Source organism: Phoenix dactylifera, chromosome 6 (genome assembly GCF_009389715.1).
Source record: "Phoenix dactylifera cultivar Barhee BC4 chromosome 6, palm_55x_up_171113_PBpolish2nd_filt_p, whole genome shotgun sequence".
NCBI lineage: Eukaryota > Viridiplantae > Streptophyta > Magnoliopsida > Arecales > Arecaceae > Phoenix > Phoenix dactylifera.
In genome coordinates, this window is record NC_052397.1 from 18,148,090 (window position 1) to 18,173,807 (window position 25,718).

General features: G+C 45.4%; 2 protein-coding genes and 1 non-coding gene across 3 annotated transcripts; 1 reads left to right on the forward strand and 2 right to left on the reverse strand.

The window, feature by feature from the left end:
* Nucleotides 1–311: 311 nt before the first annotated feature.
* On the reverse strand, nt 312–8,317 carry LOC103707497 (probable vacuolar amino acid transporter YPQ1). The gene is made up of 13 exons (XM_008792007.4): nt 8,226–8,317; nt 7,793–8,100; nt 7,574–7,616; nt 7,442–7,468; nt 7,134–7,232; nt 6,621–6,730; nt 6,336–6,516; nt 1,669–1,773; nt 1,468–1,572; nt 1,077–1,097; nt 919–977; nt 683–773; nt 312–593 (listed from the first exon to the last, which is right to left on the reverse strand). Exons 2-13 carry the CDS (start codon nt 8,026–8,028, stop codon nt 486–488), a joined length of 1,185 nt encoding a protein of 394 aa, XP_008790229.2. The 5' UTR covers nt 8,029–8,100; nt 8,226–8,317; the 3' UTR covers nt 312–485.
* A 2,889-nt stretch (nt 8,318–11,206) lies between these two features.
* Nucleotides 11,207–11,278, forward strand: TRNAD-GUC. Its single transcript has one exon. It is a non-coding gene; the product is annotated as a tRNA-Asp (tRNA).
* Nucleotides 11,279–13,776: 2,498 nt separating this feature from the next.
* LOC103707496 (4-hydroxy-3-methylbut-2-enyl diphosphate reductase, chloroplastic-like) lies at nt 13,777–21,001 on the reverse strand. Its single transcript, XM_008792005.3, has 10 exons — nt 20,615–21,001; nt 20,293–20,489; nt 19,488–19,667; nt 19,248–19,379; nt 19,069–19,143; nt 18,870–18,975; nt 18,693–18,787; nt 15,880–16,065; nt 15,659–15,745; nt 13,777–14,152 (listed from the first exon to the last, which is right to left on the reverse strand). The coding sequence occupies exons 1-10, from the start codon at nt 20,889–20,891 to the stop codon at nt 14,045–14,047; spliced, it is 1,443 nt and encodes a 480-aa protein (XP_008790227.2). The 5' UTR covers nt 20,892–21,001; the 3' UTR covers nt 13,777–14,044.
* Nucleotides 21,002–25,718: the final 4,717 nt, after the last annotated feature.

Consider the following 25,718-nt stretch of genomic DNA (forward strand, 5'->3'; position numbering starts at 1 on the left):
TCCGCAGTCCCTTGCTTGTCCCGATTTTTTTGTGTTCCTTTTCCTCTCTTTTTTCCATCTTAAATTTTGATTGTCCATAGTATTCTGAAAGCCATATTTTTTTTTTCTTTTTTTGTTTTTTGATGATAAGGGACGTAGAAATCACCCGGCTTTTATTGAAAGCAAGTAGTCAAAGCCATAATACCAAGTATCAGTAGTTCCTTACCCGTGGCCTGAGGAGTAGCTTGAAAAAGTTTCTTAGAAGGGAGTGGCAGGTAACACCATCCATTTTACTCTTTATTTCTATTTGACAACTAGGTGTACTCATAATGTAGTTGACCAATCGCAAGTTATGCAACATTCGCAAGGAGAAAAGTCTTCAATATCCATAATGTGCAGAAATCTGAGTAATATAGGCTACATCCTCAATAAAATTCAGATAAAACATAAACAACTAAAGGAGATTAGCATCTGATCGATAAACACATCGATTTCTTGACTCCACCTTAGCTTTCAGGCAAGGGACTCTTGACCTCCACATAATCTCCGCATCCATCTTCTTCGTGGCTCTCCCTTCTATGCATGCACTTGTAATAGGTGAACTGTATCATGATCTATGAAAGTATGTTAAGATCGTAGCACCATACTCTTCAAGAACCATAAAGTTTCCAAGAAATAAGATGATCAAAGTAATAAAGGATACAAATAAGTCGAGAAGCACACAGATTATTGCATCTAACAACCAAGGGGCATTAGCCTTTATCCTTTCCCATTCGACACTCCTCACGAGTATGCTGCATCCAAATATTCTTGTTAATTCTTTGGTGAGTGGGATTGGTGTGTATATGTGTGTGACTGTGTGTGTGTTTGTGTGTGTGTGTGTGTGTGGGGGGGGGGGGGGGGGAGAGAGAGAGAGAGAGAGAGAGAGAGAGAGAGAACCTTCCGACATAAGTTGCATTAGCAATGAGTGCAAACATGAACATAAGTGGGTTTAAACCCTACAATACAACAAGGTTAGCATATAAGATGGAGAATAATTAATGGCGGCCTTACTACATTTTAAAAAACAGGCCGAAAACGATAGTTACAGGTCTTACCTCCACACTCCCTCGTTTAATCTGGAAGACAAAAGAGAATCCATCAAAAATGAGTTGTGATGATGACGATGATGACAACAATGAAGACAAGGGTACAAAATCTAAATCACAAATATGTACTTTCCTTTTTTGTAAGAAATACTTACTATCTATTTTCAGATGCAAGACTGTCCCATGAAGGCAAATTAAGCTATTAGATTCTGTTATATTCTAGTTAGAAATCACAAATCAGTTAAGAGCATTTGTTTCAGACTATTTTTTACTCCTTTGTGAATCCTATCATTTATCCATTCATTACGGATATACATTTTCCCCCCTTTTTCAGTACAATTACATTTTTCCTCTTTGTGAGAAATAAAAGCATCTCAGTTTCTTCATAGAAGATACTTACATTTAAGTATATTTGTGGCAGGCGGCCTCCCATATATATGGCAGCCATAATCCATCCTAACAAAAGGCCATAAGGACTACCATCCAATGTCTTCACTCTCTCTTCCTACATTAAGGACAAAAAGTGCAACATTGATCACTTCAACTTATTAACTATGATTCACAAGCTCACTAGTTAATCTTTTTTAACGGTGGAAAATACCTGCAACAATATTCTTCTTCCAGCTAAACCCATGTATTTTTCCATCATAGCCCTACTTTGGAAGGGAAGACCAGTTGAACCAATGATAATTGCTCCATAACCAACCTGTAAAATATTGCAATCAAATGTATATTAAATAAATTGATTAGTAACAAGTGATAAGTCGAAAGGCTTAAGACTATAGCCCTTTGTTGCAGTGAGCCATTGATAATGACTCATAGAACCAACCAGCTATTTGGGATAAGACTCGTACATGATATAATAGCCATGATTAACTACAGAGTACTAAGGTCTAATCTTGAAGTGAAGTGATAAGAAAAAATAGTATAGTTTTTTTTCCCTATGCATCATCTTTTTAATCCCAGTATCCCACACTCTCTTCATGACAGCCACATATTTTTATGAGGGTAAATATGTAATTTGATATTATTTACTCGGTCTCTCTCCTATCAGTGGGGACAAAAATTAACTATATAACAAATATTTTCTTTTATTTTGTGAAAAAAATTGCTATTTTCCTTTTGCTATGATTAGAACTAATTATTAAAATGCAGGCTTAAAAATAACTACATTTTTAACATAATTTACTGTTTTTCTTGGTAAATTGGATACATTATACTGTTCTAGTATAGATACATCTAAGAAAGTTGGAAAAGAGATGGTGGTGGAGGGGGAGAGGAGAAGTTTTATAGCTAGAATGTTGTGTAACAAACGATGCAATCTAATCAGTAACCCTATTCGCCTCACGATATACATGGGTGACCTAGGTAGCCACACATTCCCTCAATAAGTTGCGGATATCCTGCAGCAATGAGTGCTCGTTGCCAGTCCTAGCAGGGCTCTGGATCCACCTAATTACTGTCATCGAGTCTCCTTCCAGGCGAACCTGGTCCGCCCTCAAAGTGAGCCGTGCATAGGTAATGCCTTTTTAAGTTGCTATGAGCTCAACTCTAGGAATGATGGTGTCATAAAGCCTACAACCTCCAGCAGTGATCAATCTGGAATCCGCATCTCTAATTACAAAATCAGCCCATCTCTCCTCCCATCAAGGCATGCTGCCATCAAAGTTTACATTGAGAAAACTTGGAGGTGGGGCCTCCCAGGCGACGAATATTGTCCGAGGTGCTCTAAGAGCTATATATGGGAAGCCCAGATATCCCTCGCAGTCTCAAGTCCTTTAAGAAGCCGTGCAGCTAAGAACTCATCGGCATGGAGGAGCGCCATGTCAGCCACTGCCCTATTGTTCTGATGCCCCCCTTAAAAATTTTGGAGTTCTTGTCTAGCCAAATATGACAAGCAGTGTAAATAGACCTAATACATCTGCTATCAGTGGAGGTTCTCATCAATGAACCTTTCAAATACTCAAGGAAGGCTGCCACTGGGTGCGAGAACTGCAGGAAGTACCAATCAGAACCAACCTACTACCACACCTAAAATGCTCTTGGGCAATGAAAAAAGACATACCCGATAGACTCTATCATATCCAGATACAAATCACAATAGGGGTAGAGTCCCACTCTCCATCTACTCAAGATCTCCCTGGTCGGGAGGTAGCCCCATGCTACCTTCCATAGAAACAAAGCAACTCGGGGGTGAACATGTAGCTTCCATAGCCAACCACCATCCATTGACCGGGAAGCCTCAGCTTTATAGAGCTCACCTAGGTCAGCAGCCCGTACCTGGGATCTGCAAGTCGTACTCCAGGTTCTTCTGTCGGGCCCTCCCTCCAGAAACCAACACAGCTAAAATCCTCTCCGCCAACTGAGGCTCAAAAAGTTGCATGATCTTCATAGTATCCCATCTCCACTCCCTAGGAATGAAAAGGTTGCACATCATAAGATCGAAGGTCTCCAAGACCAACCATTGTGGGCCACAATCGGAGAGGGCGATCTGACACCTAGGCATCCTTCAAAACATTAATCAACAAGTCGTCCCCAAATTGTCCACTTGATTCGGAAGATCACCTCCGGCCCCCGAATGCACATCTCACACCAGATGAACGAACTGTGTCGACCTGCCTGAAAGTCCGATGCTGAGGTATGGTTGCTATAATTATCCCTCATCAAAAAGCTCCACAAATAATCTGGTTTAAGCAGGAACCGGGCTACATGTTTGGCCGCCATAATCTCCCTTCTCAACAATAGGGAACAGATACCCAGACCCCCTCTACCTCCCGATTGGCAAACCGCCTCCTAGGCCACAAGGTGAAGACTCCTACCATCCTGCACCTCCTAGATAAAGTTTCTGAACAGTTGATCCACCTTTACCAGCGGACCCTTCGGTGAAACAATGTGGGACAATAGGTAGACCGGGGCAGAACTAAGGACTGATATCACTAACGTAACACTCCCCACCATAGAAAGAGCTTTTGCCTACCATCCCTCCAGCTTCCATCTGATATCCTACTCAATCTTGCTGCATTCTGCCATCCACAGCCGCCTCCCTGTGATGGAAACCCCAAGGTACCTCCAACCACCAATCTGCTTACCAATCTCCACGTCCATGGTCCTCCACCATTAGCGTTGGTAGAGGAAATCGATAGTCCTCCTTATGTCTGATTCTACCACAGTTGTAGCAGAAAGACAATACATTCTCGTAGACGAAACACTGCCATTACACCCTAGATTGACCTTAGATCCGAACCCAGGTTTGAGTGGATCTAGGGCATTGATTTCCAGCTTCACCCACACATATCCCAGCTTCCGCAGCTCCTCAGTGAAATCGTCAAGAGCTAGAGGCCGGTTGACCGTCGCCATGATCTCCAAGATCGACGCCTTTTCCTAATATTCGAGCGGTAGGCACGGAAGCCGGATCCAAACTACAATCGTCTTCACCTTATCCACTTCGGGGATGATGTCTGGAACCCACGGTTCCATTGCTTACAACTGTCCAGCCACCAACCACAGGCCGCCAATGAGGGCCACGTCCCAATCGGCCTCATTCTTAAAGCGGAAGACGTAGTGGTCCTCTACCAGTGGAAAGGATTCTACATCGTAGTTGAGTTTCCCCCGGGTCGAGATCCTAGGCGAACCACTCAGCGAGGCCTCTCCACCCGAAGCTCCGAGACACCACTGTTGTCTTTTTCCAAGTCTGCCGGGATGCTTCCACGCACTCCGTCGGCAACTCCAAAACATCGGTGAAGTACTGTTGAAGCTTCTCGATTTCCTTTTCTAAGATCTGATTAGTTGTCCATCTGGGTTGCCGGGGAAGCCCCCACCCACATCGTGTTGCTCTCCTCCCGCCTCGTCGTCTGCTGATCCTCGCCGCCGGAGGACCCCTTCATCGGCCTTATCTTGTGTCATCCATGGCTCAGTGCCCACCAATCATTTGACAAAACCCATAGAGCCTGCATGGTAATTAAAACACTTTACCACCCAACCGCTCAGAGAGCGCACTCAAACTGAAATGGTTGCTAATTAAATCCATGTGCAACTAACCTTTCTTTATTTCTTATGATATTACTATTTTTATCTAGTTTGTTTCTTATGATATTATTGTTTTTTAGAGTAATGAACCTGGTACATCAGTTTGGTTCGATAGGGTTTATAAGTTATGTCTTGGTGGTTAAGTTCTTTTAGTTGTACTTGTGGCCAGAGGTTCAACCCATTTTAGAACAAATTTGTGTACCCCATATTATTTTTCATCCAAACGATAAGAGGATGAGACAGAAAGGAGAGAGAGAATCCGATTTATTAAAAATGTGGGGGCCCATACCTTGACGATGGGACACATCGAGTGGTAAATGAGCGGAAAAGAAGAGAATAAGACAAAGAATGACAGAGATACAATAATTTCGACATTAACCCCCCAATCTACCGCTCTAAATTGATTATTTTATTTAATTAGGATGTGGTCCCCCAAAGAGGGAGGGATTTAATTAAATCAAAATTTTAAAGTAATTTTTTAATAATTTTCCAACAAATCAATTAAACATATAGATATTTTAAAAAAATATTTTTAAAATAAATTCTACAAAAATAGGAACTAAATACTGGAAAAAAAATTAAAGTTAAATTTTCGAGAATTGGAGCATTCCCATTTTCTTTGGAATGACAGCGAAAATGAGACCGGTTCCAACCAAATGGTTAGAATAAGAGTTATCCATCCTCGTTACCATTTCAGAATTACTTCTTTTAGACCAACTATGCTCTTAGTTTTGACCACCGGTCTTCAAGAATACGATTAGATTGTGGTGGCCTGGGTTGAGGGCAACAATCTTCTTCTATAGAGTTTCGAGAAAATTACATATTTTCTGGTATTTTTTTTAGTACAATAGCGGGTTATACATAATGAATGTGGATGCGGCCAACAAAGTCACCCCACGGTGTTTTGTGGCCGCTTCTAAACAATAAAAATACACGTACTAGCGTGATCCATGTGTGTGCTTGTGTGCGGTCGCGCGCGCGTGCACATGCTAGTGTGCACCCGAGCGTGTGTTTGCGGGGTCCGTGTGGATCGGTTAGTTTGGACTTAATTAGTCCGATAAAAGACGATTACCCTACGTTGTTGTCTCGGGCTCGGTGAATAGAACTTGAGCCTTATCCTTCCAGGTAGGAGGAAGTTGCCTTTTGGCCACGGTCACCTTACCCGTGGAAGCCTTATCCACCCGGGACCAATGCCCGTTGCAAGCACCCTAGAGGTATCACAGGTTATTAATTTCGACTCACCGAACGTGACACGATCTGCTTGGGCTTGGCAGCTACCCGGTGCCTTGAATCATGAGCTGGAGAGGCCTCGTCCTCGGACGACGAGTCGTGCAGTGCTGAGCCAGATGGTCCGCTCCTGGCCGTTCCCAGATAAGACGAGCCATACGGTGGAGTCCCGCTGCTGGCCAAAGACCTCGCCGACCTATACGTATGGATTAAGACATCATGTATACGCTTTAACTGTCTAAGAAATACCAAGCAAACAAGCACAACAAACGCATTAGTACATGTTACGTAGCTACGTACCTGTAGTATAGATCGATCCGAGGCGATGCCCGATCTGAGGCTGTGGTAGGTATTGGCCTGCTCGAATCGTCATCTAGCTTTGGATTCAAAGGCTTCCTCTCTTCCTCGACCTAACAAATTAAAGGATGACTCATCTTCAACTCCCATTAGTTCTTCAAAAAGTATAAACGAAGAAGTGCTTCGGAAAAGTAACATTTGGGACCCAGATGGCACAAACCTGAGAGGGTAAGTTCCTCTACTTTAACATGCTCTATATATGTCCTTATCATGACCACTATATCTCTATGACATACAATATAAGGTTGTGCAGCAAAGATTCGAAAAGATGGGTGCTGATATATATAAATTACGGAGGCATTCCTCGTTCTAGAAAAAGATAATTCAAAAGAACGGACATAAAGAGTTGGGATAGGATTTATTGTTGGTGATATCGTTTGCTATGGTGACATCAATGGCTACTCGCCACAGATGATTTCCAAGGTCCCCACGCTCGGAAAAGCAAAGGTGACCTACCTCGACTATAGACTCGACAACTTTGCTTTTCCACCATCTAAGCCAGTAGTCGTAGTACAACGTCTGCAATAGCAAGACCACCGTAGTGGCAGTGTAGAGCTGCACCACGGAATAGACGTTAGCCACTTGCGCATAAATAAGAACACTAGTATGTACTCGCAAAAAAGAAAAAAAGGAAGGTAACACTAGTACAAATAGCAAGATCTTTGATCATAAAAGCCATCTCCATCTGGGTTAGTCCAATAAATATAACTTATACTTGCAGATATGAGCATATAATCACAAAAGAAGAAGAGGAGAGAGCTGACCAGTGCCGTATAAAATTGGGTTGGCAACTGCAACCACCAAACAACACGAACCCTTTCAGTAATCTTAATATTGCTGTATAACATTGTTGCAGTGCATGCCTAGTCCTGAGTTAGTATTATTAAGATGCTTACCGTTACTGGCTCGAGAAGGCAGCCCGCCAAATTAAAGATGTCACTGTATGCGAAGAAGATAAAATTAGGAAAAAAGAAAGAAAAACTTCATGTTGCAACAAAATTGGGAAAACATCTTAATGTTGCATCTTATGCGGAAAACATCGAATTTGGCAAGAAATAATTTAAGAGGGTCGAGTAAAAGAGAGATGGACGAATAGCATGGTAATGGAGACAGACCCGATGACCCAAGTGAGGATGAGTCCAAGGGAGACACCATGGCAGGACTTGGTCTGGAAGTTGGTGACGATTTGTGGGATCTCCGCAATCCCCCAGCAGATGAGGCTAATCAGACCGAGGCCGAATGATATCTCGCCGCTAAGACTGCACACGCAGTCCTTGAAATACTTCTCAATCCAACCTACGCAGGCCTTCTTCTCCTCGGCGCAGGAAGCCCATGCAGGAGACTTGGCCATCCTCTCTTCTCACTTCCTTCTCTCTCTGCGAGATGGAATTCGGATGGGAGAAAGGTGGCGAAGGGTTTGCTGCTGAGGAAACGGGAGGAAAAGGGCAGGGTGAAGTAGTACGATGTGAGAACCGAGAGGTATCCGCTCAGAGTGAGAGGAATATGCTGTGGGCTAGTGCTAATTTAAAAGGAAGAAAATGACCACACCATGGAGAGAGCAAGCGCATATTCCGGTCCAAGCCCCAGACAAGGTTCTTACGAACGATGAGCTGCTTCTAGGAGTGATGAAATGATAGAATTATTTCACCGAGTATGAGGTTCTTTTTTCTTCTAATCATTTCTCAATGGAAAGAATGCAATGGACAACCGATGGACCACCTGATTGCAATGTTGCGTAGTTCATTCACTTACATCAGTCCGACAAAAGGCTTTATTTATTTATTTATTCTTTTTTTAAGGAATCAGTCCGACGAGTTTTTTTTTTTTTTTTTGGGTACAAGAGATGTTGGTGAGGATAGAATGAGCTCATAGTGCGTGCCCGAACAGGGTGTTCGCCCTCGGCACAAGCACACCCAAACAACACCCAATCCCTTGCATCGGCCCCACAAGTCATGTCGGTGAGAGAACATAACTGTGGGTGAACACGGTAGCAAAGAATACCAGGTCTTTGTTGCCATGACCTGGGGCTAGCTGCTTAATTTGCCCTGCTCCCTTTCCCCTTTATAACCCTTCTGAAAACCTCCAGAACGCACGGTCTGTTTTATTGACCGCAAATATGAAGTAAATATTTCGGGCCTCAGTAAGCCATCATATTTATCCATCATATTTGGCACTGTCGGGAGAAATAATAGATATCTGGCCAAATTATCTACTTCTTTTACCTCAAATGCAAGCTGAGAAGAACAACCACGATCCTATCCAAAAAGCTGGCTAACCGAACTGAGCTATCTTGGCTCTGATCGAGAAGCCGATCAGCCAAATAGCCACCGGCCAAAGAAAATAAGTAGTACGTGTCGATAAGAACTGACAGCCTTAACAACCCATGATTCTAGCACCCTATAGTCGTAGCGGCGCCATGGCCTGCAGCCCACCAGTGCCGCCCGCCGCCCATGCGGACTGGTACCCACGCCTCAACCGTACTACTAGCCATTATCTGACTATTATTGTACGCTGCGTCAGGCCAAGTAACAACAAAATAGGCTTTCCTATATAAAATGGTAGTCTGGAGAATTTCATATATGTACACAATTTTACTCACAGAGACCACACTTTGCTGAAATTCTCTTTCTTTTATATTGTTGCCTCGTTATTTGACTTTGGTATCGTTGGATCTCTGCTGAAAATTCTCCAACAAGCAGACTTTTTGCAGGCTATTTTATGAGGAGATCCATCTTCACATCTCGATCATAGTTTCCGGTCGATCTCAGGGTCGTCCGAGCTGCTCTCCAACCTCAGTCCGGATCCGGCGGCAACAAATTGGTGCTAGATGGAGGGCTACCCAGCACCCAGCAATTAATATCGACATCTATCAAAGAAAAAGATAGAGAAAATGATGAAAAATGATGAGGAGACGAAAAAGAAGAAGACGACAAAAAAAGGGCCGAGTAGCCAAGGATCGAAGACCCATCGGACATTGAGAAGGACGGAGGACACTGGAGTTGGAGAAGGACTTTACTGGAGCACCACCCAAGGGCCTAGACACTCAAGTCCTCAGATGGAGGAGCAAATGAAGCAAAGAGTAGAGACCAAAGGTTGGGGATGCCCTTATATAGGGGTGTGGACGACCCTAATCGAAGCGTCGTCCGACTACCTGGGCAAATTGAACCACGTGTCAACACAGGGCATGGCAAGGGGCAATCCGCCGAATCGCTACATTATTAGGGAGTCCTCCACAATGATGGCGTATCGAGATGACCTGGGTTCGTCGGCGCTTCGGGAAGACAAAACGGCACATTTTTTTTTCAATGGCATGAGTCTCGCCCTCGATCGAAGTAACAACTTGACTTCCATCGCATGAACTGAGATGCAGCTCTGCCTCGGAAGTGGAGGGCAAGTGTTGGGGGAAATAATGGACACCTCAACTTAGGGCCAGACCCACCCCTTTTACCGCAAACATAAGCCGAGGAGAATAACCTCAACCCCAGTCAAAAAGCTGACCAACCGAAATGAGCTACCTCATCCCTGGCCGAGGAGTTGATTAGCCAAGGAGTCACAAACCGAAGAGAACAATTAGCACGTATCGACAAGTACTAACAGTTCCAACAACCGACAGCTCTAAAAGCCCATAGGCTTTTTTATATAAAGAGGCAACTTGAGGGACCTCAGATATGCATGCAATTTTACTCACACAAACCACGCTCTGTTGCAATTTTTGTCTTTTATAGTATTGGCTCGTTATTCCGATTTAGATATTGGAGGGTCTCGACTGAAAAATCTCCTGCAAGTAGATTTCTTACATGCCATCTCCGAAGGAGATCCCCTCTTCGCATCTCGGCCATTTTATTCAGTTCGTCTTCGGTCAATCTCAAGATCGTCCGAGGTGCCCTTCAATCTCGGCAAGAGACACCAAAGTGAGACTGTATATGGTTGTTGTGGGTAAGCGTAGCCGCCATCTTGGTGCATGTAAAAATCCGATAGCGGCATAAAGGTCTGCGCATGATTTGGATGGCATGAGCTTTGACGTCGCCACGCGGCGGTGTCGATGCGCTGCGAACGCACGGAAAGAGAAAAGAGTGGCCCAGGCCCAGGGTGTATTGAAAACGTGGCACGATCATGGACCGTTAACGTATTCTTCCTTTTTTCTTTTATTTTTTATTTTTGTCGTCTGGTGTTATGTTCTTTAGCGAGATGGATTTTGGCGCGTAGCGTATCACGAGGATTACTATGAGGCGACAGGTGAGCGCGTCACCGAGAATCGAGATCAATCCGCACCGTCTCCGCAACGGGCGGTCGTCTTGGTAGGGATGAACTTGGACTGACAATTGCCACTTGCCAGGCGCTGCTCTCAGTTCGGTCGATATCGGAGCATGAACTCGGACGGATCGTCGTCCCCTGTGGAAATGTAGTCCGGGTGCAGCGAACCTGGGACTGCCGGCCATCTCTGTAGTGGGGACTGGGAAGCGCGGAGGAAAACCATTTGCCCGTATATTTGTCCATATTTAAATTATCCTCCATTTTGGAGGCCAAAGGTCGTTGTAGTATAGTGGTGAGTATTCCCGCCTGTCACGCGGGCGACCCGGGTTCGATCCCCGGCAACGGCGACTTTCCTTTTTTGGTCATGTCCGCATAGGAAATGAAGAGGGGAATAGGGTAACGTTCTTTAGCCTCCCTCCGCCTCTTCTTTTAACCATCTCGTCGATGCCTCATAATAAGCTGTCTAATCTCACCGCATTCTTTCTTTTGGATTCTACCTGGGGTTGAAGAAGGGTCGTCGGACAACCATATCAAAATGATAAAAGTTAAACATAATTAAAGAATATTTAGATGTGAAACAAGAATTTGAGTTTTGATATCATGTTGACTAACTAATTGGCCAGGCCACTATCTTTTGTCCGACTTCATTCGAGAAAATGACTGAAAATGAGAAAGGCCAGCTAGACATGAAACGTCCGCATCCATCGTTGAACCTAACTCGGTTTAAAGTAGTAGGTTCAAAGTATGATACAGAAGGTAGAATCCAACTCTCGACTTTGAAAAGGTAAGCTTCTACCGTTGGATATAGACTCGCGTTAGTAAATGAGGTACTTACTCCTAAACTGGATTTGATAAACTTATAAGAGCTTTCCTCTGGAAAGATTCAGATTCTGCCTCTGAAATAGCCTGTAAAGTTAACTGAAAAATAGTTTGTTTGGAAAAAGAAGAGGGAGGTTGGGAACTCAAAAAAGTCCTGGGTTTTTCAATGAAGCCCTTGTGTGACATTGAGTTGGAGACTCGAGGAAAGTGAAGCTCTTTCAAAGAAGGGCTAGAAGTCCCTCTTTCACTTCTGGAACCGAATTAGATATAAAGTTCGTAACTGTTTTTCTACATTCTTTTTGGAGGACAACTGGATTTGTGAGGTACCTTTAAAATCTCCTTTCCCCAATCTCCTTCAGGTTTGCCTACTCGACTCCGGATGCATCCCCGTGTTCTATAGAAATAGAACATGGGCCAGCCCAACGAGGCTGGGCCTCCCAAGATCCCAACAAAAAAATCAAATGTTTTCTTTGTTGTTGTTTGATGAATAAAATCAATTCAAGGGACAGTCTCCAAAAGAAACTTGGTAGATACATTGGAGGGGTGTGCTTTTTTTAGGGATTCTACATAATCTATTGACCACATCCTTCTGAAGTGTTCATCTGCTATGGAAAGCAGGAGGGGAGTATGTCGAAGATTAGACATTGAGCAACTACCCGCTGTGTTCTCCATTTCCTAAAAAGAGGGATGGTGCGACAAGTTCCAAAAAAGATGCAATTAGCCTTCCTATCTCTCATTACAACAAGGAGCGAAACTCTAGATTTTTTCTCAACAAATGCTCTTCGACTTCAATTGGTGTTGCACTAGCTATTAGACTGTTCAATGACTGGTCTGTGCTTTGTAAGAATGGTGATCTTGCAGGTTTCGCTTCTACTTGGGCTAATAAGATTAAACACCTCGGCTCATCCCTTCAGAAAATTGATAAGACTCTCCTCAACAGGGAAGTCAGTCAATTCCCCTGTAAGAATTCAGACATTCCAACGAGGAAGACAATCAATTTAATCCTAGTTTGTAGTGTGAATTTTGTTTTAGAAGCTTGGGATTAATTGTTCGTTCGGCTACCCATAGAAAAATCCTACTTAATGAATTCTATGTTATCTGCGGTTCCACTGCTCCTAAACCATCCTCAGAGCTTCACCCTGTTTACTTGCTGATCTGCTGTTCCGGCTGTGCATTTGTTTTGATTATATGCTGCTCTAATTTGTCCTGGATGATTTATCTCTGTTGATTATTTGATTTGCCCCTGGACGTGCCGAGTTGTTTTGAAGTCCCAATTAAACCCAGTTTTGCAACTAAACAAGATCTCTGGACATTCTCTTTTTCCTCCCTGCATTCTGAGATCTTGAGTTTAGGAAAGAGTTAAAAGGAGAATAGGAGAAAAATATAATTGTAACAGATTTCGAAGCCAGGTCATTAAACGTAAGAATGCGAGGGATCTTTCCTTCGGAATCCAACAGATTCTGCTGTTGGAAAGCAACAGATTCTTTCTTCCTGCTGCTGTTAAGAAGGAAAAGAAAATTCAACTTATTTTATGTTGCAAGGAATCTGAAAAAAATAAAAATAGATTTTGTGTTTCCATTTTTTTTTGAAAACGGAAAAGTAAAAACCATAGAAAACTAAGGACATGTCAACTCTATGAACCTCAACAGCTGATCTTCCTTCACAATTTTATAATATTTTATTTTCTATAAATATGTCTTTTTTGAGAAAATCTACATCTAAATCTACTTTTTATTTTTTTAAATAAAATGGACGTATGTCTATAATATATATATATATATATATTCAACAAAGTTAGAAAATAATATATTATGGAGAGCAACCGGAGCAGCTTACAATCCGGTCCATATCTAAATTTACATGGGCCAGGTTGGTCCTCCTCTCCCCAACGTCTGCACAGGGGAGAGGTTCCGAACTAGAAAGCAGATGATGGAGGCGCTTCCACCGCCATTGTAAAAACGAAAAAATTAAAAAAATAACGATGACCTTGCAGCAAAACAGCTTAGCTATTAGATCCTATCAAACATGATCAAAATATTCCAGATCATCGTATGCAGCGGACATTACTCAGATGAGAAGGTATTGGTGAAATGTATCTTAACATTTGCTCGGTTACCTTATCCAATTCTGTGAAAGGTCAGTGCAGCTTGTATAAATTGATCGCTGTGAATACCTTGATCTGTACAATATAGACCAAATACATATTCAGCAAAAAGTAAAAGACTTGAATGCTAGTCTGGTGCTACCGCGGCATTCCATCTAGGATGTCACACAGGTGCCACCATTTGCTTCGGCTAGCTTCCCAAATCCTGCAGAGCTCCAGCTCCTCCCTCAAACCATGCCGACCGCAAGGCATCCTGTCGTTTGATTTCAAATACCTTAATAAGGACTTCCTCGATGACCTGTGCAAGCCAGACGCGAAAACAAATGAACCAGCAAGCAGGGTAGTGAAATCGTTCTCTACTGGCTGTCAAATTGGATTACAATATCAACGATGAACAGCAGTTGAAAAATGAAACAGACTGCAATCCTCTGGATTCACAGGCCTAAACAACAAAAGTGTTTTCATTAAATCCTGAGATTACAGGGTAGAAAGAATCGAACTAGTGAGGAAGACAAGGTTCTAGCTAGAAGCTGCACAATAGAATGATCCTTTGACTACCTAGACCCAAAACTTCTATGATATTTTTGCAGGACTTTGGCTTTTCCATGAACAAAAATATATTCATGCGGCCGCGGCCGGCAGAGGAGTCCAGGTGATCCGGGGAATCTTTGGTTCTCCAGCTCCTCAACCTAAAGGAATTACATTATCCTCATATATGACCATACGAGTTCCACAAGCCTTTAAGATTTCCCTTTCCTTAAAATCTCTGACCTTCAGCCTAAATTACTTTACACAGCTTAACATAAGAAACTGATGAGATAAACTTAATACAAAGTTCCTCAAACCTTTGAACCTCGTCTCTCATTCTCTCTGATCATGTAAATCTGAAAATAAGCTTTTTTTGAGAGAGAGATAAGAGTGACTAATATAACTGATTCTTCCAAAATTATTATTCAACAATAAGATGCTTAAAGTCAACATCTCATATATATTCCCTTGTAAATAAGATGGGATGGCTGTTGGCTGTTGGCAACCTTAATTGTTTGGAAGCCATGTTCATCAAACGAACCATATTGCATGGTGACCTGATGTAAGCCTACAAATTAATTATGCAACATGCATGACTCACCCAATGAAAATATACATCCGAGTAGTCCAATGACATAAATGCGAACATATTTTTCAATACCTAGTAGAAAATGCATTGAACTTTAGGAAGCCTTTTTGTTATCGTAGCATCTTTATCTACTCCTCGGTTACCTAGGGATCAGAAATGTCAATGAGATGAGCTTGGCCATGAACCAAGCTTGAACTCTGATATTTATGGGTCGCTGAGAGATTCTGAGGCATGAATAAGTCGAAGCCATCATAGTTTTGACAGCAATTTCCAGTTCTACCATCCAGATATCAACCTCCTAAAAATTGGCAAAAGAATAATTGGGGTTGACAGAAACAGGACCCAACTTACTGGTTACATAGTTTAAGCATTATATTATGTATTATGTCTTATAATAATTTTATTCTTTTGAAGAACATATCCAGATTACAGCCTTTATGATTGATGCATATTCTCTGTTTTGCATCTATTGCAGTTTTATTTTGTCAGATTGATTAGCAGAGCTAGAGCTGATGTTTGTCAGGATTCAAACATCAACCAGGGATCATCCTATAATGTTCAATTGGTGGTCAAACTATTCAAGTCACAAATGTATGAAATGGAACCATGCAGTGGAAATGGAAGAGCTTCAATGCTATCACACCCTAAACGATGAATCTTGTTTCTAGAATTTTAAAATTTAGTTACCTTATCTGGTGTTGATGCACCTGAGGTTACTCCAACTGTGATGGGACCCAGAGGTAGCCAGCTTTCTTTCTCAACAAGCTCCCCATGCTGCACAGGAAAAAGGACAACTTTATGACTTACAGACTAATGACAGAAAAATGTTTTCTATAATAATAATAAAAAATAGGAAGTAAAAGGAGTAGATAAATATGCAATCCATGCCTTATTAATTTAAAACTTACATTTAGCTTGTAACTTATTCTGTTTCCAGGTCCAATTCTTTGCTCATCATCAATCCAATAAGATGGAATCCCCTGGAGCACAGCAATCTCTTGTAGATGTGAGGTATTGCTGGAATTCCATCCACCAACCACCAGGATGAGATCAAGTTTCTCATTGACCAGCTTGTACATTGCGTCTTGTCTTGCCTAATGTAATGCATGTATAATGAAACTCAACAATGGCAGCCATAAGAGAGGATGCAATTTACACACAAATGAAAATAATTGCATCTTGTCTGCCCTGATTTTGGTTTGATTTGTTAGGAGGTTAGTAGTAGCAACCGAGGGGAGTATGTTAACTTCTTTATCTGTGAGGGTTACCTATTTAGAGCTACCAGGTTATGCATCCCGTGTTTTCACTTAGGGAGTTAGTGTGAGAGACGTATGCCAGAGGTTTAGCTGGTCATTTAGGAAAGGATAAGACCATTGCTAGTTGAGGATAGATTTTATTCGCGTTCATTGAAGAGAGATGTAACTTGAATAGCTTCCCGTTGTTGTACTTGTCGGCTAACTAAAGCCAAGAAACAAAATACCGGATTTTATACCATACCCCTCTGACTCTGCCACACATGCCTTGTAAATACTTGAACATAGACTTTGTCTTAGGATTACCAAGAACAGCCCAAGGCCATGATTCAATCTTTGTTGTGGTTGATAGGTTCTCCAAAATGGCACATTTCATTCCATGTAGTAAGATATATGATACCAAATTATTCTTTAGAGATGTTGTCAAGATGCATGGGTTACTTAGTTCCATAGTATCTGATATGGATGTTAAGTTTTGTAGTTATATGTGGAAGACACTTTGGAAATTGTGGGGTCCTAATTTGATATTTTCCTTTGCATTCCACCCCCAAAGTAAAGGTCAAATTGAAGCACTTAATTGTAGTTTACATGATTTGCTTAGATGTGTTGTTGGAGATAAATAGAAAGTGCTGCCTACTGCTGAATTCACTCAAAATAATTCTGTTCATAGATATATAGATAAGAAACTATTTGAGTGTATTTATGGATACCAATTCTATACCCCTATTAATCTTGTTCCTTTGCTACCCGATACCCATATTCCCGAATCAGCAGAAAATTTTGCCCAACATATTCATGATTTGTATAAAGAGATTAGACACAAAATTGCAATGAACAATAAGGATTATAAACTTGCTGCTGATATGCAACGTAGGGCCAAGGATGTAACAGATAATATCATGGTTCGCATTCATTCAGAATATTTATCTAAACATTCCTTCAAGAATTGCATACCCCAGCCATTGGCCCATTTTCCACAATTAGAAAACTGAAACCTAATGCATATTTACTTGATTTACCTAGTCATATGAATATTAGTCCTATTTTCATCGTGGAGGATTTATCACCTTATCGAGACATCTTTGAGCCTATTCCTTTGCCATCTAATGTTCATGCAGCCACTTCAGTTCCTTAAGTGCCATATTTTCCTCAGCAAAGAGATGAGATGAGGCAATTTTTGCATGATGAGGTTGTTGTTTCTTCTAATGGCGCCTTCCATCATTATTTCGTCCGTCGTCGGCCGAACCATCCTGAATCGAACGGTTCGAAGCATACTGAGCTGTACCAGTGGCTGACCGGGACGGTTCCGGCAACAAAAACGAAATCCGTCGATGGAGAAAAAGAAGAAAAGAGAGAAAAAGAGAGCGAACATGCGGGGGGGGGGGAGAGGAAGAGGAAGGAAGAGAGAGAGAGGTGGAGGCCGGCCGGCGAGCCGCGTGGAGGTGGAGGAGGGCTCCGCAGCCGGATCCCCTGTTTCGCTCAAAACAAGGGTCCAACCTCTTTTTTTTGCAACTTTTGAAACAAGGTGACCTTTCTCCTCTGTACGGGCTCCCAGCCTCCGCCGGCCCTCCTCTCTCCCCCTTCTCTCTCTTTTCCTCTCTTTTGTTCGTCCTCTCCTCCGTCTTCTCTACTATGTCGGTACGGGGCCGGCACGGAACGGTACGGGGGCATACCGACCTGTGCCGTTGGGCAACCAGTTCTGACACTGTAGACCTTGATCTTGTCCAATAGACAGGTCACCCTTCATCCAATGCTTTTTGCATTACAGAGGACAAGTTTCGCGCCTTGGACCCCGAGCCTCTAGAGTGATAGTTGCAGTTAAACTCTCTAGAGTCGAGTTCTTTCTAACTAGGGGAGTATGATGGGGGACCACCCATTATTAAAGATTTTAGGCACACATGTTAGGTGCAAATACAACTACAAAATTTATTTTATGTGGACCTCATTTATTTTATTTGATGGGGTTTTTCTTAATTTTCTAATTAGTCTAGGGTTTGCATTATTAGGATTTTGGGATGAGTGTATAAGTCTATCACTGTTATTAAGACTATAATTAACATTATTAAGATTACACAAAATATTGAGTTGCCTACTTTTCTCTCTCTCCCTCTGCCTTCTCCTCCTCCTCCTTTTTCTCTCTCCTCTTCTTCTTCTCTCTCTCTCTCTCTCCTGCCGTCCTATGTCAGCTAATTCCTTCACAAAGATTTACCTAAGTTACAGATTTTATCAAATGCTTATAAAGTGCTTAACCAACTGAATTAGCTGTCTTTCTTTTACGAACTGGCCTGGAACTTAACAACCCACTACTCACAAAATATATAAAAAAACATAATGTCCCATGATCAAGCATAGGACAGATCATTATCTCACAATTTTCATAAAAACAATAGATTGTAGAATGACTGCACACTATCTGCTGTAGGAGATAAAAGGAACCAGATAACTTAACAGCCTCTACAAAGAATTACCTGAGTGGCATCACAAATTGTATTGAAGCTAATGAAATGCTCATTAATATTTTCTACTCCATATTTACGCATCATAGTCCTCTCAACCAATTTACCTGAAAAAGTAAAATGATGATAACAGCATAAAGCATGAAAACGTTGATGGGATTATCAAAGCATCAAACCAATGCAACTCACCAATCTCTTCAGTTTCACCTTTGAGCATTGTAGTTTGATTGGCAATGCCCATTTTCACTAAATCAACATCAGGATCAAATCCCAGAGAAATAGCATGTTTAAATTTCTGCAATGTTTGCACAATATTTCTGTGAAACTTACCTTACCCTCCCAGGCTCCTACAATCAGAAAATGAATTAGAGTGAAATGTCAGACATACCTGGAGGAAGTCCTCTTTGGTTGAGCAAGACCCATCAAGTTGACCACCAAGAATGTAATCACAAACGTAGGTCGCCTGTTTCAACAAGTGACACAGAAATGTTTTCATTACACCTAAGCTAAAGTTATAAGTGAACATTCAGATGATCATAAGAGCCATCAAATGCTGCCATAAAGTACCTCAGTTATGTTTTGCACAATAACATACTTCGCTGCAAAAGAAGCAGTGGCAATAGTCTCTTCATGATTATATACACCATGAATAATTGACGTATAATCCCCCTTCTTGTGCTTCTCAACAGTATTCCAGACCTTTGCAGGAAAATAAGTTGCCCTAAATAGTTATATGAAAGATATGGAACAAGGGAAATGAATCTCTAGCTATGTCAAATGACACACTCTCTCCCTAAAGAAAAATACCTTTGACACCCACGGACAAGTTGTATCAACAATTTGTATTTTCTTCTGACTCAAGGTATACATCTCATCCACAGCAGCTCCAAATGCAGGCAAAATAACAAGATCACCCTGATCAATAACATCTAAGTTTTTCCTCCCACTCTCGACAGGTATATTGTGGACTTCCATCTCTTCCAGCCTCTGCATTTCAAACATGAAAGGATTCTGATTCTATGCCATATCAAAGTAATTGCTTCAGTATAATAAAAAACAATAAAGAGTACAGGAGATGGCTCACTACAGAGATTAATGAAACTTTTATAACTTTGAAAAATTTGCAAGACCTACAAGGATATCAATTTACAAACTCATTGTTAATATGCTAACTAAACAAGAATAATAGTATACAACTTCTAAGATATTATTTTTTGAGATAGAAACAAAGTGACATCAGAAATAATTAAAAAAATTGAATCCATAAATTTTTTTAATTTAGCACATATACATAATTAAGTTATATCAATTATATGAAACTTAATATAGAATTTACGTTATTGCTTATCTTTCTAATCAATTGCTACCATAGGAACCAAAAAAACATAGAAGGAAGTTTTTTTTTTTTTCATTCTCTAATTTCAGGATATATTCCTGAAAAGTAAATTTCACTTAGAATTGGAATTTATCGACTATACTGATCACTAACCGAGCTGCTGTGGAAGAATTTAACCATCACTTCCTCGACAGGCGAAAAGGGGAAATTGCAAACTGCCAAGTTCATAAAACCAATTGCTCTTTTAAAAAAGAATAGCAATGGGTTATCCTGTACCTTACAGATCGTCGGGTTGTGGACAATGTCGTTGGTGAACCACATTCTCTCTTCGGGAAACTGCTTCCTGGCCTCGTACGCGATCTGCACTGCCCGTTCCACCCCCCAGCAGAATCCGTGGGCCTCCGCCAGCTTCACCGTCACGTCGCCCCACGTGTACTCGTTGTTGTTCTCCTTCAGCGTCTTGATGACATCGCCTGCGATTCCCCAAACCCTAGCCCTTATTAGCCATTCAAAAGACCCGATCCCCAATTCTAACAAAACCGCGATCCTCAAAACGCTAATTCGGAAAAAAGAGAAGGGGATTGAGAGGGAAAAATACTGGTGTACTCGCGGTTCATGAGCTCGAGGGTCGCCTTCTTGTGGCCAAAGCCGCGGCGGTTGTAGTTCTCGCTGCGGGTGAGGTTATGGCGGAACTCCTTCGTGTCGAAGTCCGGCTCGAGGGCGATGGTGCTCTCATCGTTGCTGACGGCGCGCAGGCCGCCGCAGCGGACGGAGACCAGCGCACTTCCGCCGGTTCGAGGCCGGATTCCGGCGGGGTTGCTTCGGGGGATGAAGAGATTGGAGGCGAAGAGACCCAGTTGCGTGGAGATCGCCATTGGAGGAGGATAGAAGCACCACGATCTTTGGAGGCGTCGTTGCTGGAGAGCGACGGGAGTTGGCGGCGGGCCTATTCTCGGTTCAGGTTCGTCCTCTATTTATTATTTTTAACCCGTATATTCTTTTGTTTTGGGGCTAACGGGTTTTATTTGATTCCGTTTTCTTCGCATACATAGCTTATGTGGATGCACCTAAAAAAGCCAAAAAATAATATATCATGGAGAGTATTAGGCAACTCCGTCTCATCCATCCATAGATGATCCTCAAAGTGGTCAGCAATAAAAAAAGCCATCCAATTCACTGCCCCATTAGCCTTCCTGAACACATGCCTCGTCTGGATCACTGTCCCGTCACAAACCATAGTCCGGATGTCTCTCAGCAGTGGGCGGTAATCGCCAACCCCACCCGATGCCTGGAGAATCCACCCAATGATAGTCGCAGAGTCATCCTCCAAAAGGACCTCTCGCCCCAGCAAAGCACATCGAATATAGCTTAATCCCACCCAAGCTGCTCTCAACTTTGCCGCTAGAACCGAAGTGTCGAGCAACTGGCAGCCCCTGGCCACGATCACCCTAGAATCCGGGCCCCTAACAACGAAGCTCATACCTCCGCACCTCCCGCCCTGCAAAACGCATTCGTCGAAGTTGACCTTGAGGAAACTTGGAGGTGGGGGCTCCCAGATAAAAACACCATACGGGGTGCTCCACAAGCAGATGTAGAACCCTAGATGTTCCGAGTTGTCAAAGGTCTATCCGAGCAGATCGCTTCAGAGGCCTCCACTGCCAGCATCTGCGCCCTCTCTGCCGCCACCCCAAGTAGGGAGCTCCTCTCGCCAAAGGTCCATGCATTCCTCGCTAGCCAAATCTGATAGACAGTATAGATCGCCCGCACTGCCTCAGGTCTGGTTGCGAGGCTGTAGCCAAGCATTGGAGTACCAAGAGAAAGTATGCCGCATGACTCCATAGGTCCATGGGGAAACCTGCCTGCCTCCAGATCCTCCTGGCCCGGTGGCACTAGAAGATAGCATGGTCTAACGACTCATCAGTCTGACACTCCGGGCACTAACGGTGGATACCCATCCCCCTCCCGCACAGCAGAATCTCGTTGGTAGCCTACCCCAAGCGACCTTCCAGAGGAATAAGGCCACTCTAGGGTATAGTCCAAACTGCGAGATCTAGTCGAGATCCACCCCCCAACTGCTCTCCGCCTTGGACAACATAGCAAACGTCAATCACCCAGACTCTAGCCCTCGTCGTGTTCTTCGAAATGGTTATTGTTACGGGGGAACTTAGCCACCATGCCCCACGTGACCGGCACGCGCGCCCAGGAAGACTACGGCTGCCCCTTGATCCAGCAATCCGACCCCGAGTCGGACATCTTCGGCTCCGCAGCCCGACCCCGAGTCGGCTGCCCCTTGATCCAGCAATCCGACCCCGAGTCGGACATCTTCGTCTCCGCAGCCCGACCCCGAGTCGGACATCTCTCGACAACGACAGGCTATTCCCCGGAGGCACGCCGCGGCCCTCTGCTCCACTACACCCAGCAACGGTCGTATCCGGCGCTGCTCCACGATCCCCTGTAACAGCCGTACAAAGCGGAGCTCCACTACGCCCTGTCATGGCCGTACCCAGTGCTGCCCCACGACGCCCTGTAACGGCCATGTCAGTGGCAGCTCCATCGTGCTACACGATGACCAACCCCCCAAAAGGACCCCCCAGCCTGGTATATAGGCGGCTGGGGGGAGAAGGGGGGTAAGCAAGAACTTCCAGAGCATTCTTTTACTTGCTACTATTATCTCTCCTTCTCCTCCAGCCTCCTTTCTCCATTGACTACCCTCCAGGACTGTGGGGGCCCGTTGGGGTAAAACCTGGCCGGAACCTTCCCGCTGGGGGGGCTATGTTGTGGGGGGGGGAGGGGGCCTTGAATTTAGTCCCACATCGGCTAGAGCGGAAAGGTTCCGTGCCTTATAATGAGGAGGGCGAAGCCTTTTCCTCACGAGGGCCCTTTTGTGGGACAAAACCGTGAGGGCAATCCCCCCGTCAGCGCTGGACGCGCGGGCCGGAAACGTTTCCCTCCGTCAGCGCTGGACGCGCGGACCGGAGCGCCCAAAGCGGACAATACCTCGTGGGGGACGCGGTCTCTTTCTGCTCGGCTCGGTTGGGACTAAGGCTGTTGCCGGGGTGAAAATCCCGCAACAGATGGCGCTAGAGGAAGGGCCAGCCTCCTCTCTCCATTGACTACCCTCCAGGACTGTGGGGGCCCGTTGGGGTAAAACCTGGCCGGAACCTTCCCGCTGGGGGGGCTATGTTGTGGGGGGGGAGGGGGCCTTGAATTTAGTCCCACATCGGCTAGAGCGGAAAGGTTCCGTGCCTTATAATGAGGAGGGCGAAGCCTTTTCCTCACGAGGGCCCTTTTGTGGGACAAAACCGTGAGGGCAATCCCCCCGTCAGCGCTGGACGCGCGGGCCGGAAACGTTTCCCTCCGTCAGCGCTGGACGCGCGGACCGGAGCGCCCAAAGCGGACAATACCTCGTGGGGGACGCGGTCTCTTTCTGCTCGGCTCGGTTGGGACTAAGGCTGTTGCCGGGGTGAAAATCCCGCAACAGTTGGCGCTAGAAGGAGGGCCCGAATCTCAGAGCGATCGTAATGGCACAGCGAGGTGGTCGTGGAGCTTCCAATGCCTCCGGTCGCGGGGCCTCTCGCGCCTCCGGCCGGGAGGCCGCTGCGTCTCCAACACATTCTCAGCAACACTCCACCGCTCCACCTCCCATTCAGATGGTCGAAGCCGCTCAGTTCGACCAGTTAGCCCAGCAGGTTCGCACCCTCGCGGAGGCAGTGCAGAACCTGCAGGGTGTGATGTCTCGGGCGCCGCAGCGGGCCCAGGAGCCGCTGCTCCCTGAGCGCTCACCTGTCCTCCTCAACTCGCGCTCCTTCCTCTCCCATGGGGAGGAGCGCCGGCGCGAGGAAGATTCTCGAGCACGGTCCATTCTGCCGGGACCTTCCCATCGGAGCTGCGCGGGGTACGAGAGGCGGGCCCGGGCGCGTTCCCAGACCCCCCAGTCCTCAAGGAACCCGCGCTCCAGTCGGTCCCCCTCTCGGTGCTCCTTGTCTCTCACCCATCGGTCGCACTCCCTGGACCGGCGGGTGGACGATCTCTACCGACAACTCCAGGTCCTGAAGGGCCACTCCAAAGATCCCTTCGCCGACTTGGAGATCTCCTCCCAGCCGGCGCTTGCCTCGAGGATCCTGCGGACCCCGAATCCGCCGGGATTTAAAATGCCGGCGATCGAGCCCTATGACGCGGCGGCAGACCCGCGGGATCACGTCGAGAGTTTCAGGACCCTTATGCTCCTCCACGGAGCATCAGATCCTCTCCTCTGCAAGGCCTTCCCGGCGACCCTCCGTGGCCCGGCAAGGGCGTGGTTCGCCGGCTTGGAGGCTAACTCAATCCAGTCCTTCGACCAGTTTACTCGCCTCTTCATCACCCATTTCGCCGTCAGTAGCCGACGGCGACTGGTCTCCGACTCCCTCTTTGATGTCCGGCAAAACGAGGGAGAAAGCTTGCGGGATTATCTTACCCGCTTCAACAAGGCTACGCTGGAGGTCCGGAACCTGAGCCAGGAGGTAGCTCTTTCAGCCCTGAAGCGCGGCTTCCGGAAGGGCAGACTCACCTTCTCCCTGGACAAACGCCTGCCGAGGAGCTTCCCGGAGCTGTTGTCCCGGGCGAACCAGTATGCGGACGCCGAGGAGGCGGCCGCCCACCGGAGCAAGGAGGCCGCCGAGATCCCTCCAAAACTTGGGAAGAAAGGGCGAAAAGAGGCACGCCAGAGGAGGAGCCCGACGCCCCAGCGTCGGCGCAGAAGCCCGACGCCGGCGAGGAACCACGGCGCCCCACGCCCTCGTTCTCCGCCCTGACGTTTCAACCGGTACACCCCTCTCCTGACTCCCCGGGCCCAGATCCTTATGGAGATCAAGGGGCGGGAGGACCTCCCGGCCCCGAGACAGATGCGGAAGATCCCTGGGAGGAGGCCCTCCCGGGCGTACTGTGAGTACCACCGGGACCACGGCCACGACACCGAAGACTGCTTCCAGCTTCGGGACGAGATCGAGGCTCTCATCCGCCGGGGGCATCTCGGACGATATGTGAACGACCGACGTCCCCCGCGGACCCGCGTCCAGCCGACCCGGCTCCTCCGGAGCCTCGGGAGCAGAATCGACCCATTGCGGGCGTGATCCACACTATCACTGGGGGCTGCTCACGGTCCGTGAGGAACGCAGGGGGCTCGGCGGAAGCGTCAGGGACGGCCATCGTAAAGAGGCAGAGGGTCGGTAATGTAATCACCTTTTCTGATGAGGATGTAAAGGGGGTTCAGACTCCCCACGATGACGCCATGATGATCTCCCTCACTATGGCAAACTATGATATAAGGCGTGTTCTTGTTGATAGTGGAAGCTCAGCTGATATTTTGTTTTACGAGGCCTTCCAAAAAATAAGCTTGACCAGACAATTGTTGCCCAAAACATCCACCCCCCTCATCGGATTCACTGGTGACGCTGTCCCGGCCGAAGGAGTCGTTGAGCTGCCTGTGACTGCGGGCATTGCACCCGCAGAAGCCACGGTGCGACTCGGGTTCTTGGTCGTCCGTGTTCCCTCGGCCTACAACGCTATCCTCGGACGACCTGGACTGAACGCCCTTCGTGCGGTGGTCTCTACGTACCACTTGCTCATGCAGTTCCCCACGGCGGCTGGGATCGAAGAGGTCCGAGGTGACCAACCGACCGCACGGCAATGTTTCCTAGCGACTCTCAAAGGGAAGGAGCCCGTGG